The 20,216-nt window shown below is 37.5% G+C and overlaps 3 protein-coding genes and 1 pseudogene across 5 annotated transcripts; 3 read left to right on the top strand and 1 right to left on the bottom strand.

Annotated features, from left to right (window-relative positions):
• The first annotated feature begins 1,097 nt into the window (after nt 1-1,097).
• On the top strand, nt 1,098-4,047 carry LOC109021474 (pentatricopeptide repeat-containing protein At3g29290). Of its 2 annotated transcripts, XM_019004106.2 has the most exons (3): nt 1,098-1,265; nt 1,340-2,992; nt 3,147-4,047. In XM_019004106.2, the coding sequence occupies exons 2-3, from the start codon at nt 1,349-1,351 to the stop codon at nt 3,387-3,389; spliced, it is 1,887 nt and encodes a 628-aa protein (XP_018859651.2). In that variant the 5' UTR covers nt 1,098-1,265; nt 1,340-1,348; the 3' UTR covers nt 3,390-4,047. The 2 variants fall into 2 exon arrangements, with proteins under 2 accessions (XP_018859651.2, XP_018859650.2); XM_019004105.2 differs by having other exon boundaries at nt 1,123-2,992.
• On the bottom strand, nt 3,576-9,311 carry LOC109021475 (amino acid transporter AVT6A-like). 2 transcript variants are annotated; one of them, XM_035694759.1, is made up of 6 exons: nt 8,294-9,311; nt 7,963-8,115; nt 6,075-6,278; nt 4,926-5,391; nt 4,185-4,366; nt 3,576-4,034 (listed from the first exon to the last, which is right to left on the bottom strand). In XM_035694759.1, exons 1-5 carry the CDS (start codon nt 8,718-8,720, stop codon nt 4,228-4,230), a joined length of 1,389 nt encoding a protein of 462 aa, XP_035550652.1. In that variant the 5' UTR covers nt 8,721-9,311; the 3' UTR covers nt 3,576-4,034; nt 4,185-4,227. The 2 variants fall into 2 exon arrangements, 1 of the variants encoding a protein (XP_035550652.1); XR_004802565.1 differs by lacking the exon at nt 3,576-4,034 and adding an exon at nt 4,630-4,812 and having other exon boundaries at nt 4,297-4,366; nt 8,294-9,304.
• A 2,659-nt stretch (nt 9,312-11,970) lies between these two features.
• Nucleotides 11,971-15,875, top strand: LOC109021473 (annotated as a pseudogene).
• A 2,631-nt stretch (nt 15,876-18,506) lies between these two features.
• LOC109018663 (E3 ubiquitin ligase BIG BROTHER-related-like) lies at nt 18,507-20,000 on the top strand. Its single transcript, XM_019000799.2, has one exon. It carries the CDS (start codon nt 18,585-18,587, stop codon nt 19,659-19,661), a length of 1,077 nt encoding a protein of 358 aa, XP_018856344.2. The 5' UTR covers nt 18,507-18,584; the 3' UTR covers nt 19,662-20,000.
• Nucleotides 20,001-20,216: the final 216 nt, after the last annotated feature.

Genomic DNA, 20,216 nt, shown 5'->3' with positions numbered 1-20,216 from the left:
AACTTGTTTTGGCCAATGCGTCGTAATATAATTTTGATGACAACATTCACCAACAGTATTCTTCATATGACCGTACCTACAATGCACCTTAATAATCGGTTTGTTATCTTTGTTTTAATGTTTTTCTTTTTTATTTTAGAATTTCTGCCTTATACCCCCCTTCATGTTCTAATAATTTTCAAGTCTTTTTTCTCTTGACATTTTTTGTTTTTCACTTACTATATATATTTTTAAAATGATTTTGGCCTTTTTAAAAATTATTTTTATTTTTTAACACAACATGCAATGTGTGTGTGTATTTTAGGCCTGAAGATACATCAATTTTTTGCTGACGTGGCTTTTTTCATGGAGTTTTGAATTGAAAAAAGAATTACTCCCTAATTTTATTCAGGTTTTTAAGGCCAAATCTAGGTTTTTTTTTTTTTTTTTATCCAAAAAAAAAAAAATCCTTTCAAGAATGTTGTAATCCTTTTGAAATTTCAATCTTCTAAATTAAATTATACATCATATCGGTGCAGGCTCAAGTAGTTCAGAAAATTTCGTATTCGGGTGTCAGTACGAATAGCATTCAAATGGAATTATTTTATTTACTTATAACAAGATTTAAGCAGGAATAACTATATTAGTTCTGATATATACAATTATTTTTGTATATTTTTTGGATATTTTATTGATGTGATTGGTTAAAATAGTTATTTTATATTAAAAAAAATAATGTAATCAATAATAATAATAGAGTGTATAAATAATACGTAAAAGTGACAGAATTTTTGATTATTTTTTAAAGAAAATATACTCTATCTAGGTGAACTCAGCAGCTAAACGACCGATCGTCGGACAAAGGATCCTTTTCAAATGGGCCGGACCTCTCTACCTTTGAGACTCTTTATCGGCCCATCTACTTCGCATTAATCAAGGAATAATGATAGTGTGTACGTTAAATCTGCACTCCAATATACACATCAGTAAAATTAATTATTTTTTAAATACTTTTTAATTATAAAAAAATAAATAAATACAAATTTACTGATAATTACTTTTTTAATCATTAAAAAAAATTAAAATATATTAGTCAAGCTATGCGCAGTCGTACCAGCATTTTCCTTAATCAAAAGCCCCCGCCTCTCTCTCTCTCTCTCTCTCTCTCTCTCTCATAGTTGGAGAAGCGAAGAACAAGAGCGTCATGGTGAAATTATCTTTTCGTATTCATCGTTCTCTGAGGGATTGAATCGCATACTCCAGCTGGGTCATGCTTGAAAAGCTCAGTGAGTGTCTCAAACAGCTTCTCTCGCTTAAAGAATCTCTGTTTTATCCTTTTGTTTTTCTTTTTATTTTTCAGGGTGCAGTTATGCTTGAACTATTGAAGGACTCAGTTTCTGTAACCATTTTGTCGAGTGGGTTTTCTTGCCAACATCACCCACACGACCGGACTGTCTACTTACGTAGAATTAGCTGTCAGCAATTTCGTTGTAGCGTGTATATTAATTCTGTTATAAAGTCGAATAGGTGGTGTGCGATAATGCCTGACCTTCGCATAATCTCCATGCGGCAACCAGGGACGCGACAAAATTGTTTATTAAGACCCGTTTGGATTGAAAAATCTCGCATCGATATGAACATGGTTGCGAATGTTGATGCTGGTCCGGTTTGTGAAGAAGGGGAAGGAAAGGAACTGATTAGAGGAGGAGATGAAGGGTTTGAAGCATCTATTTTTGAGCAGACTTTGCCTCCTTGGGGGGATGTAGCGATTCAGAAGGATCGAGATATTGAACCTAGATGTGTTGGCCTGCCTGAGTCAAATTCTACTCCGACGACTACTTTGAACGAAACGAGGGTACATTTCTTGGAGGAAACGGATGAAGAGCAGTTATCAAAGCGACTTTTATTGCTTAGCAGAACCAATAAAGTTCGAAGTGCATTTGAATTGTTCAGGTCGATGGAATGGTTGGGTCTTTCTCCTAATTTACATGCATGTAATTCTCTTTTATCTTGTCTTTTGAGGAATGGGCTGCTTGAAGATGGGTTGAGACTCTTTGAGTTTATGAAGACAAAGCAGATAACTACGAGGCACACTTACAGTATAGTACTGAAAGCTGTTGCCAATTCTCGAGGTTGCGATGCAGCCCTTGAAATGTTTATGGAATTGCGAGGGGAATGTGAAGCGAGGAAGGATTTTGATGCAATAGTCTATAACACCATGATAACAGTCTGTTGTAAAGTTAACAATTGGGTTGAAGCTGAGAGGATATGGAATTGTATGAAGGCAAATGGCTGTTGTGCAACTCGAGTTACTTACTGCCTCTTAGTCAGCAATTTTGTTCGCAGCGGCCAAACTGAACTGGCTATCGATGCTTACAGCCAGATGGTTCGAAATGGATTCAAGCCAGGGACTGATACAATGCAAGCTATAATTAGTGTGTGCACGAAGGAGGGAAACTGGAGTTTGGCACTTGGCGTCTTTCAAGATATTTTGAAGGGTGGGCTTAAGCCAAACCCGATTGCATGCAATGCATTGATTAACTGCCTTGGGAAAGCCGGGGAGCTCAAACTAGCATTTAAGGTTTATGACATCATGAGGTCATTGGGCCATTCACCAGATTCATACACATGGAAAGCTTTACTTGGTGCTCTTTATAAGGAAGATCGACACAATGATGTTCTTTGGCTCTTTGAAATCATTAAGAGAGATCAGGGCTCTCTGTTGAGTCTGCATTTGTTCAACACTGCTTTAATGTCTTGTTCGAAGCTCGGGTCATGGGATAGAGCTCTGCAGCTTTTGTGGCAAATGGAAGCCTCTGGACTCTTAGTTCCAACTGAATCATATAATCTGGTCATTAGTGCTTGTGAGATTGCAAGGAAGCCGAAAGTTGCATTGCAAGTGTACCAGCACATGGTTTACCAAAAGCGCTATCCTGACACATTTACTCATCTGTCGCTATTAAGAGGTTGCATTTGGGGATCTTTATGGGATGAAGTTGAGGAAATCCTAAATGTGAGTTTCATTTTTTGACATGTTTTTGGCCAATTCATTCACCCTAAACTTACCAGTTCATAACTTTTTTTTTATTCCAACTGTGCTGCATAACTTTGATTCGTTTGAATCTGAAGTATCAATTTCACGAGCCTTTTTTTTTTTTTTTTTGTAGCGGGCTACCCCAAACGTCTCTCTTTACAATGCTGTCATTCAAGGAATGTGCTTAAGAGGCAAGACTGAATCTGCAAAGAAGCTCTACATGAAAATGCGAGAGAACGATCTTCAACCCGATGGAAAAACACGTGCTTTGATGCTTCAAAACTTGCCAAGTGATTCAGCTTCACGAAGAAACAGGAGGTTATTTCGTTACGGTCAACATGGACAGAAGATTAAAAGGAGAAAAGGAAAGAGATAATCAGTAATTAAGCTCGTCCGGATTGATTAGCTGAATCATGAATCAGTTGAAGGTATGTATGACAAGCAAAGCCGATGTTGTACGGAGCAAAGTCATGTACACAACTGTTTCCTGTTCTGTCGATACTCTGTTTCTTCGGACATGGGTTTTCTGTGCATAGAAGGAACATGTTGCAAGTATCCCATATTGATGTAATACAAAAGATTATTATTTCGTTATTCTTTATGGGATTTTCATAAGACAATTCGTCAACTTAGATTGCGCAGTTCAGTTCAAGTATTCGAATGTGATATGCAGAATGATATTTCACAAAATTCAAAAACAGTCATCACAAGTTTCAGATAACAGATATGAAGCAGAAAATGAGACAGCAAACATGATTAATTATGTTACGAGGTGGGAGGGTGTTGCCAGATGGATTGCACTTTGGATTCGAGCAAAGACCCATACTGATCAAGCATCCAGACGACAATTTCAAACTCCGTCACTTGCCGCACTATGCATCGATCTACAGGACGTACTCGTCGAATCAAATGCTCTCGGACTTCAACTGCTCCACAAATACTCTCAGCCCAGACGCCACAGCTTCTGTACTCAACTCTCAGATCCTTCTCCTCCAACAGTTCCTGGTAATTTATTCGTCCCCTGAAAAAAAAAACCAAGCTATCAGTGATTAAGTTGAACCCTAGAAAATAAGAAATGTGAGGGGACGGATGATGACGAAGAGAATAATACAACGCCAAAAAACTGGGGTTGAGATGCCACAAGGTTCCTTCTTTGCAAGCATGACCATACCTAAAGCTTGGGCATTTCTTCAGATCAGGAGTGACATGAGCGATCATTCACGGGGAGATGGGCTCTTCATAATCAAGGCATAAGCATCACTATATATGGCCACCAGATTGGAGAAGACTGCAAGGACTATCATAAAAACAGCCAAGATCTTGTTCTTCTTTGTTGCTATGCTGTAATTATCCCTGAATCACCAAGGGAAAAACAAACTTATGATAACCCATAAAATGAAAAAAATAAACAAAAACTGATTTTTCAAGGTCCAGCTCAAGAAATTTATAGAGCACCGATAAAAAATAAATTTAACTCATTCCCTCGGACAGGGATACCAATGGAAAGGGCAGAGCCGGAAGACGGCTTCTCTAATATTGTTTGTATAATAGTAGTAATAACCATATCGAATACAATATATGAATGATATACAAAGCATATTTATCCGTCAAAGCACCTGCCGATCATAGTGTTTTCGTCATCAAGTTCATTAAGTGGTAAACTCGAACTCGGTTTACTTGACAGGAAATCTCAATCCCATATGTACATCCCGCAATTTAAAAATGTCTTAATGTTGATATTTCCTTCTTATGGGGTGAGGAAATGCCATTAGAGCCAAAGCTCGTTGATTTTCTTCAAATTATAAATGCAAAGAAAAAATACAAATTAAGATGAAATTAATATTTAAATGAAAAGGAGAGAAAATGAAAATCAATCCTTCAACAAAGTCCAGGGACATGTTGGAAAACTCACCTAAGAGTAATGGCAGCAGGAAAAATGAACCCGAGACAGACTGCAGCAGTCGCTCCAGTGAATTGGAAAGCATCCCAAATGCTGGGTATAAAATTTGCACCTATGAAGATAAAAGCAATGAGCCCAATTGAGATCAATGCAAACCTACAATTGTTGAGAACCAATGGCCTTGATGAGGGAAAGATGAGGCCATCCAAGTTGAGCCGCAATGGAAAGAAGACAACGGGAAATACAAGCATAAGGTGAGCAGCATAGCTGACACGAACAGCATCATTAAGCAAGGAACCGTAAGGAATGCCAAGGTTGGTGTCAAAGTTGGCAAGCACGTCATCTAAAGTTGCATCACCAAACAGAAGGAACCCGAACAAGCTTGTCATTATGTACACAGATGAGCACAGGGCAAGTGAAGTTCGCACAACCCCTTTTATCTGCGTGGAATCTTCAAGTTCATTGTCTATGCTGTGAACTGCAAATGAAGTGTCCAGGAAAATAAGTTCTTGTTATTTATACGCTTCCAATTTGAGAGGAGAAAAAACATGAAAATAATGAAATCTTCCACATCAATCAAATGTCTCAAGCTTAGTCCAATCCTAGAAACCATACCTCCTAGTTAATAGGTAAGGTCTTCTGTGCAACCAAACCTAAGATTCACAAGAAGTTGGATACAGGGAACATTTATTTTCTTCTCTCTTCGTTGACACACAATAAACTGATTGTGCTTGTTATTCACAAGCTCAAAAAACTGAAGAAAAAGTTCTAAGAATAGGCAGGAACCAAGTTTCATAGAAGCAAAAAAGAAAAATGGTGCACAGAAGCAATGCCTGAACTATGCATAATTTACTGTTAGATTAACTGAGTTCAACCAGAATTTGACCACGGCTGGCTGACAAAGTCTTTGTGGTCCCTTTTTTGGTTGGGGGTGGGGAAGGATGGAGATTCAAGCGATCCTTTTTTTCTTCCTTTCCTTTCCATTTCTTTTCTTATGTTTTTGTGGATATTTTTTTTTTCTTTTTCTTTTTTTGTTCGGGGGAGTGGTCTATTTCATCTCAACATTCATCACCCTAAGACACCCCATTGATCCCATTCCAATAGAAATACCAGGATGCAGGAAAATAAGATCTGCGAAATTTGGGTAAGCATCTTGCATACCATTATAGTGGCAGATATAAGCAGTGACGAGAACAGGGACTACAGTGAAGATGTTGAGGAATGACGGAAGATCGCTGACATCAGGTAGCAATCTAGGCATCATAATGCCTCCACTTATCAACTTCATGATAAAAATTCCAACAGTAATAACAAGAAACACAACTGCCAGGGCAACCGATAAAGCAGAGGTGTACCTCAATGAATCTGCCACCATAAAAAGAAGCCATAAAGATCACCACAACAACGCACACCAAACATGATAAGGCCAAAGAATACGGAATGCATTAGAAGTCCTACCAACAATATCATATGCTACACAAAAGGTTTTTAAACAGGACAACATTTAGATAACCAAATGTGAAGAGAAGATGCAAAAGTTCAAAGCAAGAGAGTGCCCAAAGACAAGTTAAATTTCTAGTACATATATTCAAAATCACCCAGACACAGTACTGCGCACTTCAAAAAGCAATAAACCAATTATCTTGAGTTAAGTTCATCGAGAAGCAGATATCAATTATAAATGAGAAAGCAGCTTTTGATCTCTATGGGCTCATCTGGGTGAGACTTGGACAGGTGGTAGATCTACTAGCATGCTAGAAAGGTCAATTTGTGAGTGATCATGGCAAGTTATAATGATTCCAAAATGCCTAATGTGGTTCCTTGGTGAGAAAGAAATATATGAGTTTCGAAAACAACACAATGACAATGGAAGATATCAAAGCTTTCTTATTTAAAATACTCTCCTTGTGGCTGGCTGCCCATTTATGTTTCTCTAGTTTTAGCTTTCAAGATTTTCTCGACTCTTTTTACTTTCTCTAGTTAGATGTATCTTTATTTTTTTTAAACCCCAAGGGGTTGGCCCAAGTGGTGAAGGCCTTGGTCTTGGGGTATCATTCCATTCAAGGTCCAAGGTTCAACAGTTTATAGGTGCAAACAATCGTTTGGGGCCACACCCCTGGTGAAAAGCAAGCGATTTAACTAGTTCCAAGTAGGAAAATTTCCAAGGGTGTGGTGCATGAGACTGAGGTTTACTCTGCAGGGGTGGGTCCGAAGGGCCCGATCAAGAAAGAGTGATTCAAAAACTAGCTAGAGTGAGTTGAGTCCCGTTACGAGCCCTTACTCGTAGCGTAGTTTTGGAGTGGAGGGAGACTGGCAGATGAGATTTTCAGCGTCAGCAAAGGTGACGTTTGGTTCTGTTTCAGTAGTGGGGGTTGCTTCGGCGCCCCATTATTAGTAAGGCGTTGACTTTACTAGAGGAGGCGTTTAGCTCGACTGAGATTTCGAGAGGAAAGTGATGACGCCTGGCTCATCTTTCATTATCAAAAGGAACTCCACTTTAATCAATCGTTTAGGTTGCTCTTGCTCCTATTAGGAGAGGAAAGCGGCTCTTAAGTACAGTAGTCATTGTTGGATCCTAGCGAGCGAGACGAGAGGAGAGTTGTTTCATGATAAGGAGAGTTGCACCTTGGAGAGGTTCCCCGACATCGAAAAAAAGAATGTATCTTTATTTTTTTTATAAGATTAGAAATGTTAGGACTATCGTGGGCCAACATCCAAATAAAAATAGTTTCTAGCATTATATATCTGATGTATACTCCCTACTTATTTAGATAGTGCCTTTTTAATGTTAATGAAACTCATCTTACCGATCAAAAAATGAGAACAAAGTCAGGCTGCAATTCTATATCTCTATGAATATAAACTACTGCTATAATCTGCACTTAGTAATGAATTAGTGTTAGTTTTCAAAATTATAAGCTACTAGTATAGTTCAAGCACAACATTTTCAATAAAACCTCAGATATTGCTAGATAGGAAAGTGTTCAATTTGAGGTGGAAAATTAAGAACCATATCAATATGTCATTGTAAATGAAGGATAAAACTAACCAATTCGCTTAAAGCATGCCAATGGAGAAAATATACAAAGCGTGGTGACGAAGAGAATAAAGGTACGCCCATTCCACCAGTGGTCTCCAAACCACCCTTCAAGGACACCCGCATGGTGAACTCCACTTGAAGTTGTTCCAGAAAGCACATCGCCTTCAAGAAAAGGATACACAATCCGTCAGACAAAACTGTAGCTTTCCACATGTATACGATGATATATTTTGTAGGCAACTTTGTCTAGCGAAATGTTCCATGAATCAGATATCAAATTCACAAGCGAATATTTGAATACAGATTTCATATACTAAGTAATGAAAAAAAAAGGTCATACCGATAATAATCATGTACACAATGAGTACGCCAATGTTATTTATTACAACACATATCTGCAAGAAAGTTCTCCCATATTTTCCAAAGGCATCCCCCATAAGACCTCCATAAGAAGTCAACCTCCCTGCCCGGCTAAACTTAAGCAACATCTCGATTGAAGCATCGGTCAAAACAGCCATAAAGATTATCATGGCAATCCCAAGACCAAGTCCCAACATTTTCATCGTCGCCGGCAACGCCATGATCCCGGCACCGATAATTGTGGTAGATAGATTGAACACTGCGCCAGTAAAGGAAGCACCAGGGAACTCATCGAACCCAACATCTTCCTCTTGCCTCTTAGGCAATAAGGGGGCTTTCTCATCAAAAATTGCTTTGGCCTTTCGTGACTCCCTCTCCTCCTTACGTGCAAGATTTCCAATCGTCATCTTTTGGTATCCTAAATTTCTCCGAACGAAGATTCTAAGCTTAAGAAATGTACAAAAGGAGCTCAATAACTGTATACGTAGGAACCCAAGGTAGTTTCCAAATTCTATAATTCTTAAAAGGTTGAAGTCAAATCCTAAACAAGCAGATATTGAACCCAATACCCAAATAGTTAATTTGGAAAAACCCACTTCCTGCAAATTTCCAAAGGAGGCGGTTTCTTCGCCAAATAGTCTCAAAATCACAAGTAAGAAACTAAGAAAACTAAAACAGATTTCAAAACCCAGAGAAGGAAGTATCGAAATTAAACTTAAAACAAACAGCGGAATTCCACAAACCCAATTCTCTCTTCGTAGTCTCGTAGATAAGCACCAAATCCAATCAATTCAGAGAGATTTTTGGTATAATCTGAAAGAGATACAACGAGCTTTCCAAAACCCAAAAAGAGAAGGTGGGCAAGCTTCAAAAACAGGAAGTTCTAGAAGAAGAGTAACATTGAAATCTTGCTGTTTTGATCTTGATGCTTAGCTGAAACATATCCGAGACAACGAGTTGAGTGAAATAAAAATGCAAATTATGACGATGAGACAGGAATTTTAGAGTACGGTGAAATTATTCAAATTTATACAATGATTTTTAGGTTTATCACAGAGAAAGAGCGCCGTTGACGTCGACGTCAAAAGAGTCAGGTATGTCTGCGATTGGAAACGTCAAAAGAGCCAGGTATGTCTGCGATTGGAAAGTTAAAACCCCAGGAAACTTCACAATAATTGGTGAAAAAGTTCCGATTTTTCGGAAAGCAGATAAATGGAAGACGGGAGGTCCAGCCGAGATTTTTTTGTACACTTTCCAGGTAAGACTTCGGGATGTTTTTGGGCGAGAGGATGGGATCAAGTCGACTAGGACTTTCCAAACAATGAAAATAGATTTCTTTTTTCTTCTTCAAACTTTATCTTACAATCGACTAATAAAATTCTTCCATTTTATTAAAAATAAATTTCACTTTGTTTCTGTAAATAAGATTTACACCTAATTAAGAGACACTTCCAAAAAAGTAGTAGATTAGGGTAGAAGAATAATGATATATATAAACTCTAAACGCACAATCCTCACGCATGTTTTTTTTTATAAAAAAGTAGATTCCAACAAGAAAAATTAAATTTTTTGCACTTTTTCATTATGAACTCAACTTTTTTACAGAAGGTTTGTACAAAATTTGTGTATTTAAGGATCATCTTTAGCATTACTCTTATAATAACGAGTCTATATACAAATGAGATGATTTTTTTCCAAATCCAAATCATGGAAATAGAATTCATGTGGTCCTTGTTGTGCCCATGCCACCTAACTTATTGTTAAGTGTAGAGCCCTATTAATGCATGTATCATCAACCCGTTAATTAGTTGTGTTTGGAAAAAGAGTAATGCAGCTAATGCTTCTATGTTAAATTTAAGAAAAATTAATTATTTTTATTAATGTTATATAGTTTATGTGACAAATCACTTGAATAGTCATCCCTTAAAACATGCCATTAAATATTATTTGAGATAATGAAATTTAAAATAAAAAATAAAAACTTTTTAAGAAAAGGTTGAACACCGTTTACATATTACATATGCTTGTTCAAGTGGGTTTGATGCTCTAAAAATTCAATCATTTCGGTATTCATGTTAGTATTTTTAAGTAAGAAATTCCTATTATACCCCATTTTTCTTATCTTTTTACTCTTGTTTTCTTGTAGGTCTAGTTTTTCTCTTTGTTCTCTCTCCTTGCAATTTTCATAGCCACCATAGCATTTTCTCTATGGCAATGAAAATGAAAGGTTGAACCACCATACCTCCAAACTCTATCTTCGTGATTATGGAGATAAAGATGAAAGAAATAAGGGCATAAATAGAAATAAAGAAATAAATAGATAAATAGCTAATGATTTTTTTTTTAATCTTACTATAAAAAACTTCGCCAAGAGCCTTTGATCTGATGGCATAAAACTCACATGTCTAAAATGAAGATGGTTCGACCCCTTCTCCAATGTATAAAAAAAATAATATAAAAAACTTCAATAGTAAAACTTCAAAGCAACTAAGCAAGGGCTAGATCAGTATCAGATGGTTCTTAAGGTCCAAGGGACAATAGTAAATACAAACATATCAGAAGTAAGGGTTATTAGATCAGTTACATACAAAAAATCAGAGCCAAATGCTGTTGAGGTTAATTGAGAAGCTGCATTTCAGGAAGAGAAATGATAATTGATTGTATGTAAGAGCATTCAATTACTTTGAAAAAAATAAATAAATATAAAATTTTATTTTTTTTAAAATGATTGCATGACACTTATATACTTCATAACTATATGTAATATTATCTAAAATATATACCGATTAAAATACAATATAGTGACCCACAGTACTTATGATGTGAAGCTTTTGCCTTTGGAGGGATGTTTGTATTACGTGTAGATTTTATAAAGAGTAAAATGATGCGGAGAAGTTTTACCACGATAAAATAATTATATAAAAATAAATTTTTTAATTGAATGTGAATTTAATTCGTTAAATTTATTTTATAATAAAAATAATTTTATAATTTTATGTAGTACATCAACTTTGTAGTTACGTTATTATATTATTATTATTGTTAATGATTAGTTCAATTTTAAACAAAACTTCACGCAAGATTCGCTCCTAAGTTGTAACGTCGAATCTAGTCGCCTTAAAGAGCGAAAATTTGCGCCAAGTTACTTGGTAATGAGCTTTTTTTTTTTTTTTTTCCAAAGAATAACGAGCTGATCAAGATTAATGTTAGATTCCATCGTTAAATGTCTCGTAATTCTTTTAAAAAATAATAAGTATATTATTAAAAAATTAATTTATTTTCATATAAATTATTTATTTATTTAAAAAAAATTACATGACATATACACTTGTTGGTCACTGTTTCCGACGATTTTATTGCGGCAAGAGCAGCCACGTATTAGAAAAGAAAAGAGAGCGGAAAATTCTGCAGGCTACGTGTTTAACCGAACGGACTGACTCGTAGTAATAAACTAACTTTTTATTTTCTTGGAAATATTTATAAATTGAATTTATTGAGGAAAGAAAATTTCACCGTCTCCCTTCCACTCTGACGGTTCTTTCTCGTGCTCTCGAGGTCTCTTATTTCACAAGGTAGACTTCCTGTTGTTCTCACGTTTCTTCTCTGATTTCTTTCGACAAAATCCAGAAAACTAATGTGGGTGGTACCTATTTTGATATTTTCTTCAATAGTTCGTGGTTTATGTTCATACCGTGAGGTCGGCAGCTTCAAGTTCCTATTTTTGGACATTTCCGGATTCTTACATGGATTTTGTTTTTCTGTCGACATATATGGGAAATTCTAGATCTGGGTCTTTCAAAATTTTGCTTGTTACTGATGTTTCCAAAGGTTTTAATGCAAAATGACTGAGATCATGCTAACGCTTAAAAAAATATATTCAAACAATATTTTTGGGTTCCTCTCAAAGCATGTTCTAACTCAAGTCCTCTGTATGTTTGGTGGTTGATTTTCCAGGTTTTAAGAACAGCAGAATAACTGGACGATTGCAATGGAAAATGATGCTGTTTGTGAAACAACTGTATCCGTTAATGATGATGTTGATACTGGTGATCCAGAGGCAGAGTTGAATATGGTTGACTTACTTGAAGGTGCCATTTCCAATGGAGAGGTTATTGAAGAATTAGGAAATGCTGGCGAGGTTCTAACAAGAGTGGAATTGGAGTTAGCATGTTTTTCTGAAAAGTTGGTAAACTTGAGTGTTCTTGCGATGCATGTGGCGAACAGGGAAAGTGACTTTGAAGCCTTTGCTTCAGTGGAAGAACATATATTGGGTGACTCTATTGAAAAGACTTTGGAATTTGATCTATTATCTGGAATTTTAGATTCAGAGGCGAGAGAACTGGACAAGTTCACGACTACTCTTCAAGCTGATGTTATCTCTGCGCGTGTGATTGTATCCTCACTCAAACACTTGGGAGAAAACTTCATGGAAATGGAAGGAAAGGTGCGTGATGCGGAACAATCTTTGCAGCAATCACAAGATCAGGTCTCTGAAATTAGGAAGCAATCTGCCAAGTTCCAGAGGATCATATCCTCTTCTAATCAGGACGACAATAGTAAGCTATAGAAAGTAAATCTAGTTTATAATAACAAATAACGATTGGCATAGCCGCATAAGGATTCCATGGTTGCATTATAAAAGATAGCAGTAGAAATCCGAAGAGTGGGACAGGTTTGTTTGTTCCGCACAAAAGTGAAATAACTTGTAAGAAACTGTGGAAAGGCTGTTTGGGAGCTGTATGTGCGAGATGAATACGTTAAGATCGTTTTCATGGGTTACTGGCTTGATTCTGCGTGAAGTGTGACAAATCATAGTTTTTTCTTATAATTTTCTCTCTTTTGATGTAGGCATAAATTGGTGCCATACAACATGAGAGAAAATATTTTTACGGTTTTGTCGTTATCTCACTTCCAGATGTATGCATGTTGACAGGGAATAGTGGTAGAGGTGCGGACTTTCCAGAGGATGATGACTTGTTGAATATGAATGCAAATATACAGACTGCTGGACAACAGAGACATATCCTGAGAATGCTGGAAAAATCTTTGGCTAGAGAGATTAATCTTGAGAAGAAGTTGACTGAATCAAGACAAATCGAAGAAGAACTGAAACTGAGGCTACATTCCTCAGAACAAGAAGTATTTTACCTAGACGAAGAAGCAGCAGATGTTTGGGAGAGATGGTTCCAGGCAGATAATACATCACAGGTCCTTCTGGGAATTTCAAAAGAACTATTGGGTCGGCTCCAGATTTTTCAGTTCAATTTGAATGGTTCATTACTTCGAGAATCTGAGCTAAGATCAAAGCTTGAACACTCCACTGACCAGTTGAAAGTGAAAGAAATTGATTTCCACAAGCTCAAGACCAGTAGTGCAGACCTCAATGACTCTCTCTTGGCTCGTACAAATAGCTTAAAGGCCAGATTGAAGGAAGCTGAAGACAAATTAATTATAGCCAATTCGGAGGCCTTCACTTTGAGGGAGAAGGTGAGTTCACTTGAGAATCTGCTTAAAGAACCTGAGTTTCGGCTGCTGAATGAAAAGGTCTCTGCTGATGGAAGTCGGGATCAGCATAACGTTTTATCATCTGAAATCAATGAAATGGAAGATCTTATTGTGGATCTGAAAGAAAAAAGTTCCGAAGCAGAAAGTAGGGCCGAAAGTACCAAAGTCAAGTGTAAAATGTTAGGGGAGACTAATATGGATCTCTATGAAGAGCTGTGTTTTCTTGAAGGCAGTAATGGTATCTCTGACAAGGTTAACTCACTCGAAAGGCAGTTAAGGGAATCTAATATTCAGCTACAGCATGCAGTGGTATCTGCCAAAACAAGTCAGGAGAAGAAAAGCATGTTGTATTCTATAATTGGAGACATGGAGAATTTGATAAAAGGACCTGAAGTTGAAGGTTTCAAAAGCTGAAATTCGGGTCAATACTGCCGAGGAGAAGTGTGTCATATTATCTGAATCTAATGCGCAGCTAAAAGAGGAACTGAGCTTTCTGAGAGGCAGACTGGAAAGCTTGGAGACATCTTTGCATCAATCCAAGGATATGAAAATGGCAATTGCAAGGGACATAGGTATCGGGACCAAAGTTATTACAGATTTGGTCATGCAACTGGCAATCGAAAGAGAGCGCCTTCATAAGCAGGTAGTGACCAATTTTACATTCTGTGGTTTGATTCTTCAGGTTAAAATACATGTCACAACATTATCCCACCTCAAACTAACGCAAAAAAGGCCTTGATATCCCAATTTGGGATTCAATACATGAATCCTGAAGTGATGGAAAGATAACTGTTTGATATACACAAATATTTTACCAAACTAGCCATTTCTGATGTTTGTCCAAGAGTTTTTCCTTGCAAATGATGGAGGTGTTTTTGTAAGCGTCTCTCTTTTGTCCATCATGTCTCTTTTTGTCGTAGACCAGTCAAGGTAGTGATGTATATCTTTGAGAATAACAATAGGAAAAATATTTGCATCAGCCTACTATTTATCATACACTCAACACACTCAGTGTATTGAGGTTTAAAAAAAAAAAAAAAAATTTGAATGCATGGTGTATGAAGTGTGTAGGCTGATGCATAGAATTACCCATAATAATATAGTTATGTATTCTGAGATTTTGATACCACTAGTACTGTTCATCTGGGCCACTTTTGTATCGGCCTAATTGTAACCCGAATAACCCGATTTTGGAGGCAAATTATCGACCTGGGTAACCGCTGATAACTGGATTGCCCACCCGCTCATATCCGGAGGTGGGTACAACCGTACAAGTATATGAGGCAACTACTGGGTTTAAAATCCAGTACCCGCAATTTGGGTTTATTTCGTAACCCGATATACAACTCAGGTTGTTGTACCCGGATTTTAACCCAGGTACAACTCAGGTATCCAAATTTAACTCGGGTACCCAGTTTATTTAGTAATTTTTTAAAAAAGAGTATATTGTTTTGTAAAATTTGGTCAACCTGGATTTCAAAATTCAGATTCTCCTGAGTGGTTATCTACTAGGCTACATTACGCAACCGAGTCCAAGTTTGAATATAGCCGAATACCTAGATTTGTATCTGAGTGAATACTCTTTTAAATACCCATTACTATAAAATTGTCTATTTCTCATCCCACCAAATGGATGCTTAATCTAAACTTGTATGAAATTGATAGAGATCCGATTATTTTTATGATTTTTTTAAAAAAAAGTGAAATCTGATGTAAGGCCCAGTCTCTTCATCAAAGTGGCCCGGATCTGTGCGTGTAAATGGCCCAGCCATTTTAGTGTCTAGTGAGAGTCCCGAACGACATCATTTTTGAGGTGAGTGTTTTCTTCTTCAACTTCCGTTTCTTTCCGCATTTTTCTGTTTCAGTTTCAGTTTCTCCCGCACCTCTCTCTCTTTTCTTTTCAGTTTCATCTTTTTTTCCAATTGTTGGCATTATTTTGAGGTTCCGAATCCCATGCCCTAGACTTCCTCATTGTTTCGGTTTCTCTCTTGCGCTGCATCTTATTCCAGTGAGTTGCCGTCTGCTGCATCTCTGTTTCTCTCCATTTTTACGTTTGGTTCTTCCTCTGCAAGTCAGCGAGCAGTATCTCTCATCCCTCCATTTTTCGACTGGTAAGTGTTTCCTTCTCATCCCTTTAGGTTTCGGTTTCATCTATTGAAACTGTGCAGATTCTACTCCTTAGTATTTGGTTTGATTTGATTTATCCTCTTTTTCTGCAGTTTCTGTTTTGGCCGTGAGGTTTGGGTTGCGTTTGTGTGTCTGGGTGTTGTGCGTGGTGAGTCTTCAGGTAAATCTCTCTCTTTGCCTCAGGTTGATGCCTTCCCCGTACTTTATTTCTCTGGTTTTATGCAATTCCGACTCTGAATTGTTCCAGGCGGTGTTGTTGTTTTCTTCCCCATTTCGAAACCCCACTTTGACGCTCATTCTCTTACAGTCCACTTTGTTTCACTTCTGTCCGCATTGTGTTTAATCTCCTTGCTGTGGCTTGGCGTTGAACTCTGTTGAACGAGTAAGGAGGCCGTGAACCATACTCTTCATGGTATTATTTATGTCTTTAATTGTTGGAGTGTGGGAATGATTTCTTTTGTTTTTTAATCAGAGTTGAGAGCTTTGTAATATGATAGTTTGATTGTTGAAGAAGGATTTATAAATTTTGGGATTTTTGTCGAGGTGGTGCGGTAGAGCAAATGAATACTCGGGTTGACTAGGTACTGTGTTTCTTTGTGCTGTTGGTTGGTATTTTTTCGACCATTGGAGAGTGTTTAGGATAAAAGCAAAGACTAGTACATGGTTCTTGAGTGGGAGTGCGGGCTGTTCAATATTATTAAGTGGTTGACTTAGTGTGTTAAATTGTGGGTTTTATTTAATTATTAGATGAGGTTATGCCTTTTGTCTTTTAATACTTGGTGTATGTTTATTTTGTTTTATGAATAGGTGACGAGACTAATAGAGGTCATTTTCAAGACTTAGATAATATGCTACAAGAGTCAGGTAAGCGGGGTTCCTATGCTAGGTCTTACACGAATTATTTGAGACTGAAATTGATTTTCTAAAAACTTTACATATTTTTGTGGTGAAATGAGAACTTGGGAAAAACAAAACCAACCTTGATCGTTTATTTTCATACTCATGAAATCTGTACGAAAAAGAGAAAAATATGTTCTGACATGCATTGTGTAGACATGAGCTAAATTCTGTCATGTGATTTCTGAAATCTGAAAAATGAGCGATATTGAGAATATGAAAAGTTGTACATTTATTTGAAAAGATATTCTGGCTTTTGTGTTTAGTGTGTGTAAACTGTCTGATTTTGTTTTGATACTCTGTATTATTTTAATATAACATCTGAAAACCTTTGGCATGGTGTACTGGTTTTCATATCTGACTCTGTCTCTGCTTTGCTCTGCTCTGTTTGGGTTGGTACCAACTTCTCTGTCTCTGAGTGTACCCACTTTGGAAACAAAGTGGTTTTATTGTGGTCTTTCTTGTGTGCACACTCGGGGCTCCGAGAAGAATAAAGGAAAGATTTCACCTCTGTCTCTGCCTGGTTTGGCCACCGGGATTAGCACAACCCTACCACGGGGGTGAAACATAATCTCTGCTCTGTTTGATACTCTGTTTTGATCTGATGATGATACTCAGTTTATGTTATGCCAAAGCACTATGGGTTTTTACTTGTCTTAAAACCATCGCTCTGTTACTCTTGAAAATATGTTTTGTTTTGCATGATAACTCTGGAAAATATTTTGTTCTGCATGCTATTCTTTGTAAATGCTCATGTTTGCACGCTAGCATATGATTTCTGCTTTCTGAGTTGTGATAACTCACCCCCTATCATGATAATATTTTTCAGATGATGTGGAGAGTCCAAATGAGGACCTGGATTAGATTGGTGAACGTGTTTAAGTTGAGGAGATGTGGTTAGAAGAAGGACTTCTGATATTCTTAGTTTTAATGTCTTTGAGTTTTAATTATATTTTCAGGTTTAGTAGGACCTATGGTTTTATCAGTTGGGTATGTTACTATTACCGGGAGATTGTGGACCCTTTGATATTTTTTTATTATTGCATTAAAGATTGTGTGGAGTTGTAATGAGATTATTTAAAAGATATGAGATTGATTTCACTTATGAAGTCTTTGGAGATTTTTCTTTAATTGTGTTGGGAGACATGTTTATAAATGACAAGTAATAATACTCCAAGCCACCCCAGGTTTGGGGCGTTACATCTGAAATCTGGATAAAATGAGAAATCAATATTAAAAAATATTTTAATATTAAAATTGTTTTTAATAAAGATACATGTTGAACGTTGTAAAATGGGAAACACAAAATTATTTTCACAAAATGTCTGAATTTTCTAAAAACAAAACAAAGTGGCGATGGAGTGGGTTGATTTATTTATGAGAAATAATAGTTGCAGTCGTGAGTGTGCAAGTGTCATGTAATTATTTTGAAAAAAAAAAATAAATACAAAACTTACATTAAAAAATTTAAATTTTTAATAATAAATTTTATTTTTTTTAAAATAATTGCATTACGCTTCCAAATTTAACGATCGCATTTAACATTATTTTTTATTTATATATTTATTTTTTTGAAAATTAGGTGGGCTGTATCTAAATGGTAATCATTTTGATCGCATAGAATCGAAACCGCCCACTATATAAAGCACTCCACCCCACGCATACTTTCCCAATAAAAAACCCTAGTAATTAATATTCCCAAATTTCTTGCTGATTTCTAAAGTTCCGTTCTTGATTCGACGATGTCTCAGTCCGACGAACTTACCTTCCCAGAACCGGACCCGAACACACATTCCCATTCACGTACCCAAACCCTCGATCACCTCGCCCGCCGCGGCACCATTTTTTGCCCCGTTACCGACCATAATCCCTTCGATTCCCAAAGCTACGACTCGGACTGGTTCTCCGATTTAGGCTCCGGCTCGGGCCGCGATGTGGGCAACTTCCTCAACGACCTCTTTGAGGAAGTGGGTCGCTCTAATGATGATGATGATGATGATGATGATGATGATGATTTACACGCTTTCGACGTACCCGGCTCTGTCTCCGATCCGTTTTCCGAGTTTGAATTCGGAAATGGTGGCGAATTAGGCCCGGATCACGAAGTGGATTTACAGTGGCTGGGTTTTGGAGTTAAACTCGATTTCGATACGCAGCGCTCGGGTACCGATGGTCTCTGCATTGCTGGGCACGACTCTGAGTCGGATCGGGATACGGAATCCAGTTCCGTGGATTCTAATATTCGTGGGGACAGATTTTGTTTGGAGGAGCAGGGGAATGGGCTTGAGGTTCTCCTTCCAGAGGGTTTCGAATGGGAGGAAGTGGAAGACGGCGTTTTTAACCAGAGAGAAAACTTAAGCATAATGGTCGAGAGGGTCGAAGAATTTTCGGTAGCTTCCTCCGAAGAAGAAGTAGAGGTGCGAAATCTTGAGTGGGAAATTCTATTAGGTGCAAATATGAGGTTAGAGCGTGAACTTGATGGGGATTCGGACTCGTTCCTAGCAGCTTTTCAGGGCGAAAGTGATGCAGATACGGCTGAATTTGATGCCGTTTTCAGGCGAGTTGTGGAGATTGAAACGGGTAATCCTCCGGCGGCGAAAAGGTTTGTGGAGAATCTTCCCTCTGTGGAGTTAACGGTGGAGGAATTACTGATGAACACTGTGGTTTGCGCAATTTGCAAGGATGCGATTGTGGTGAAAGAGAAGGTGAGGCGGCTTCCGTGTTCTCATTACTATCACGGGGACTGCATTGTGCCGTGGTTGAGCATAAGGAACACCTGTCCCGTTTGTCGGTATGAGTTGCCCACCGAGGATCCTTAGTAGAGGGTTGGTGGTGGTGGTGGTGGTGGCAGCGGGGAGCTGCGTCCTGAGGGGCTGGGCTTGCAGGTTAGCTACTTGCTTAATTGTCTTCTCTAAGTAAATACCTTTTTTTTCCAGATATAGTCTCATCTCTTTCTGAATTGATGAGAACGAAGCTTGTAATGGTTTTTAATTGTTATATAGCTATTTACATATTACTATTAAATATTTTCTTTGTTGTCATGGAAAAAAGCTGCCCTTTAATGAGAATTTGAGTTTTAGTGGTGCTTCTGCGCCAAAATTTGTACACATTGAGATTTGATTGTGTTCATTGAGAGAATCCTTTGATTTGTGATTCAATTGCTATGTCCACTGTGTTGTTGTGCCCGTGGTCCTATTATCATGGTTAACCAGATATTCTTAAGCTGCTTATACCAATCTTGTCAGTAGTCTCTCAGCAGCTATTTGGAGTTACATTGGAGCTTCTCTCCCAAATGACTTAGGTTATGGTTTGAATAGTTGTTAGGGAAAATTGCAGCTATCCACTCCAAACTATAGGGGTTTATGCAAGTTATC

Source organism: Juglans regia, chromosome 10 (genome assembly GCF_001411555.2).
Source record: "Juglans regia cultivar Chandler chromosome 10, Walnut 2.0, whole genome shotgun sequence".
In the NCBI taxonomy this organism is placed as follows: Eukaryota; Viridiplantae; Streptophyta; class Magnoliopsida; order Fagales; family Juglandaceae; genus Juglans; species Juglans regia.
The sequence above is the reverse complement of the archived record's forward strand: the minus strand, read 5'-3'. Positions and strand labels throughout refer to the sequence as shown.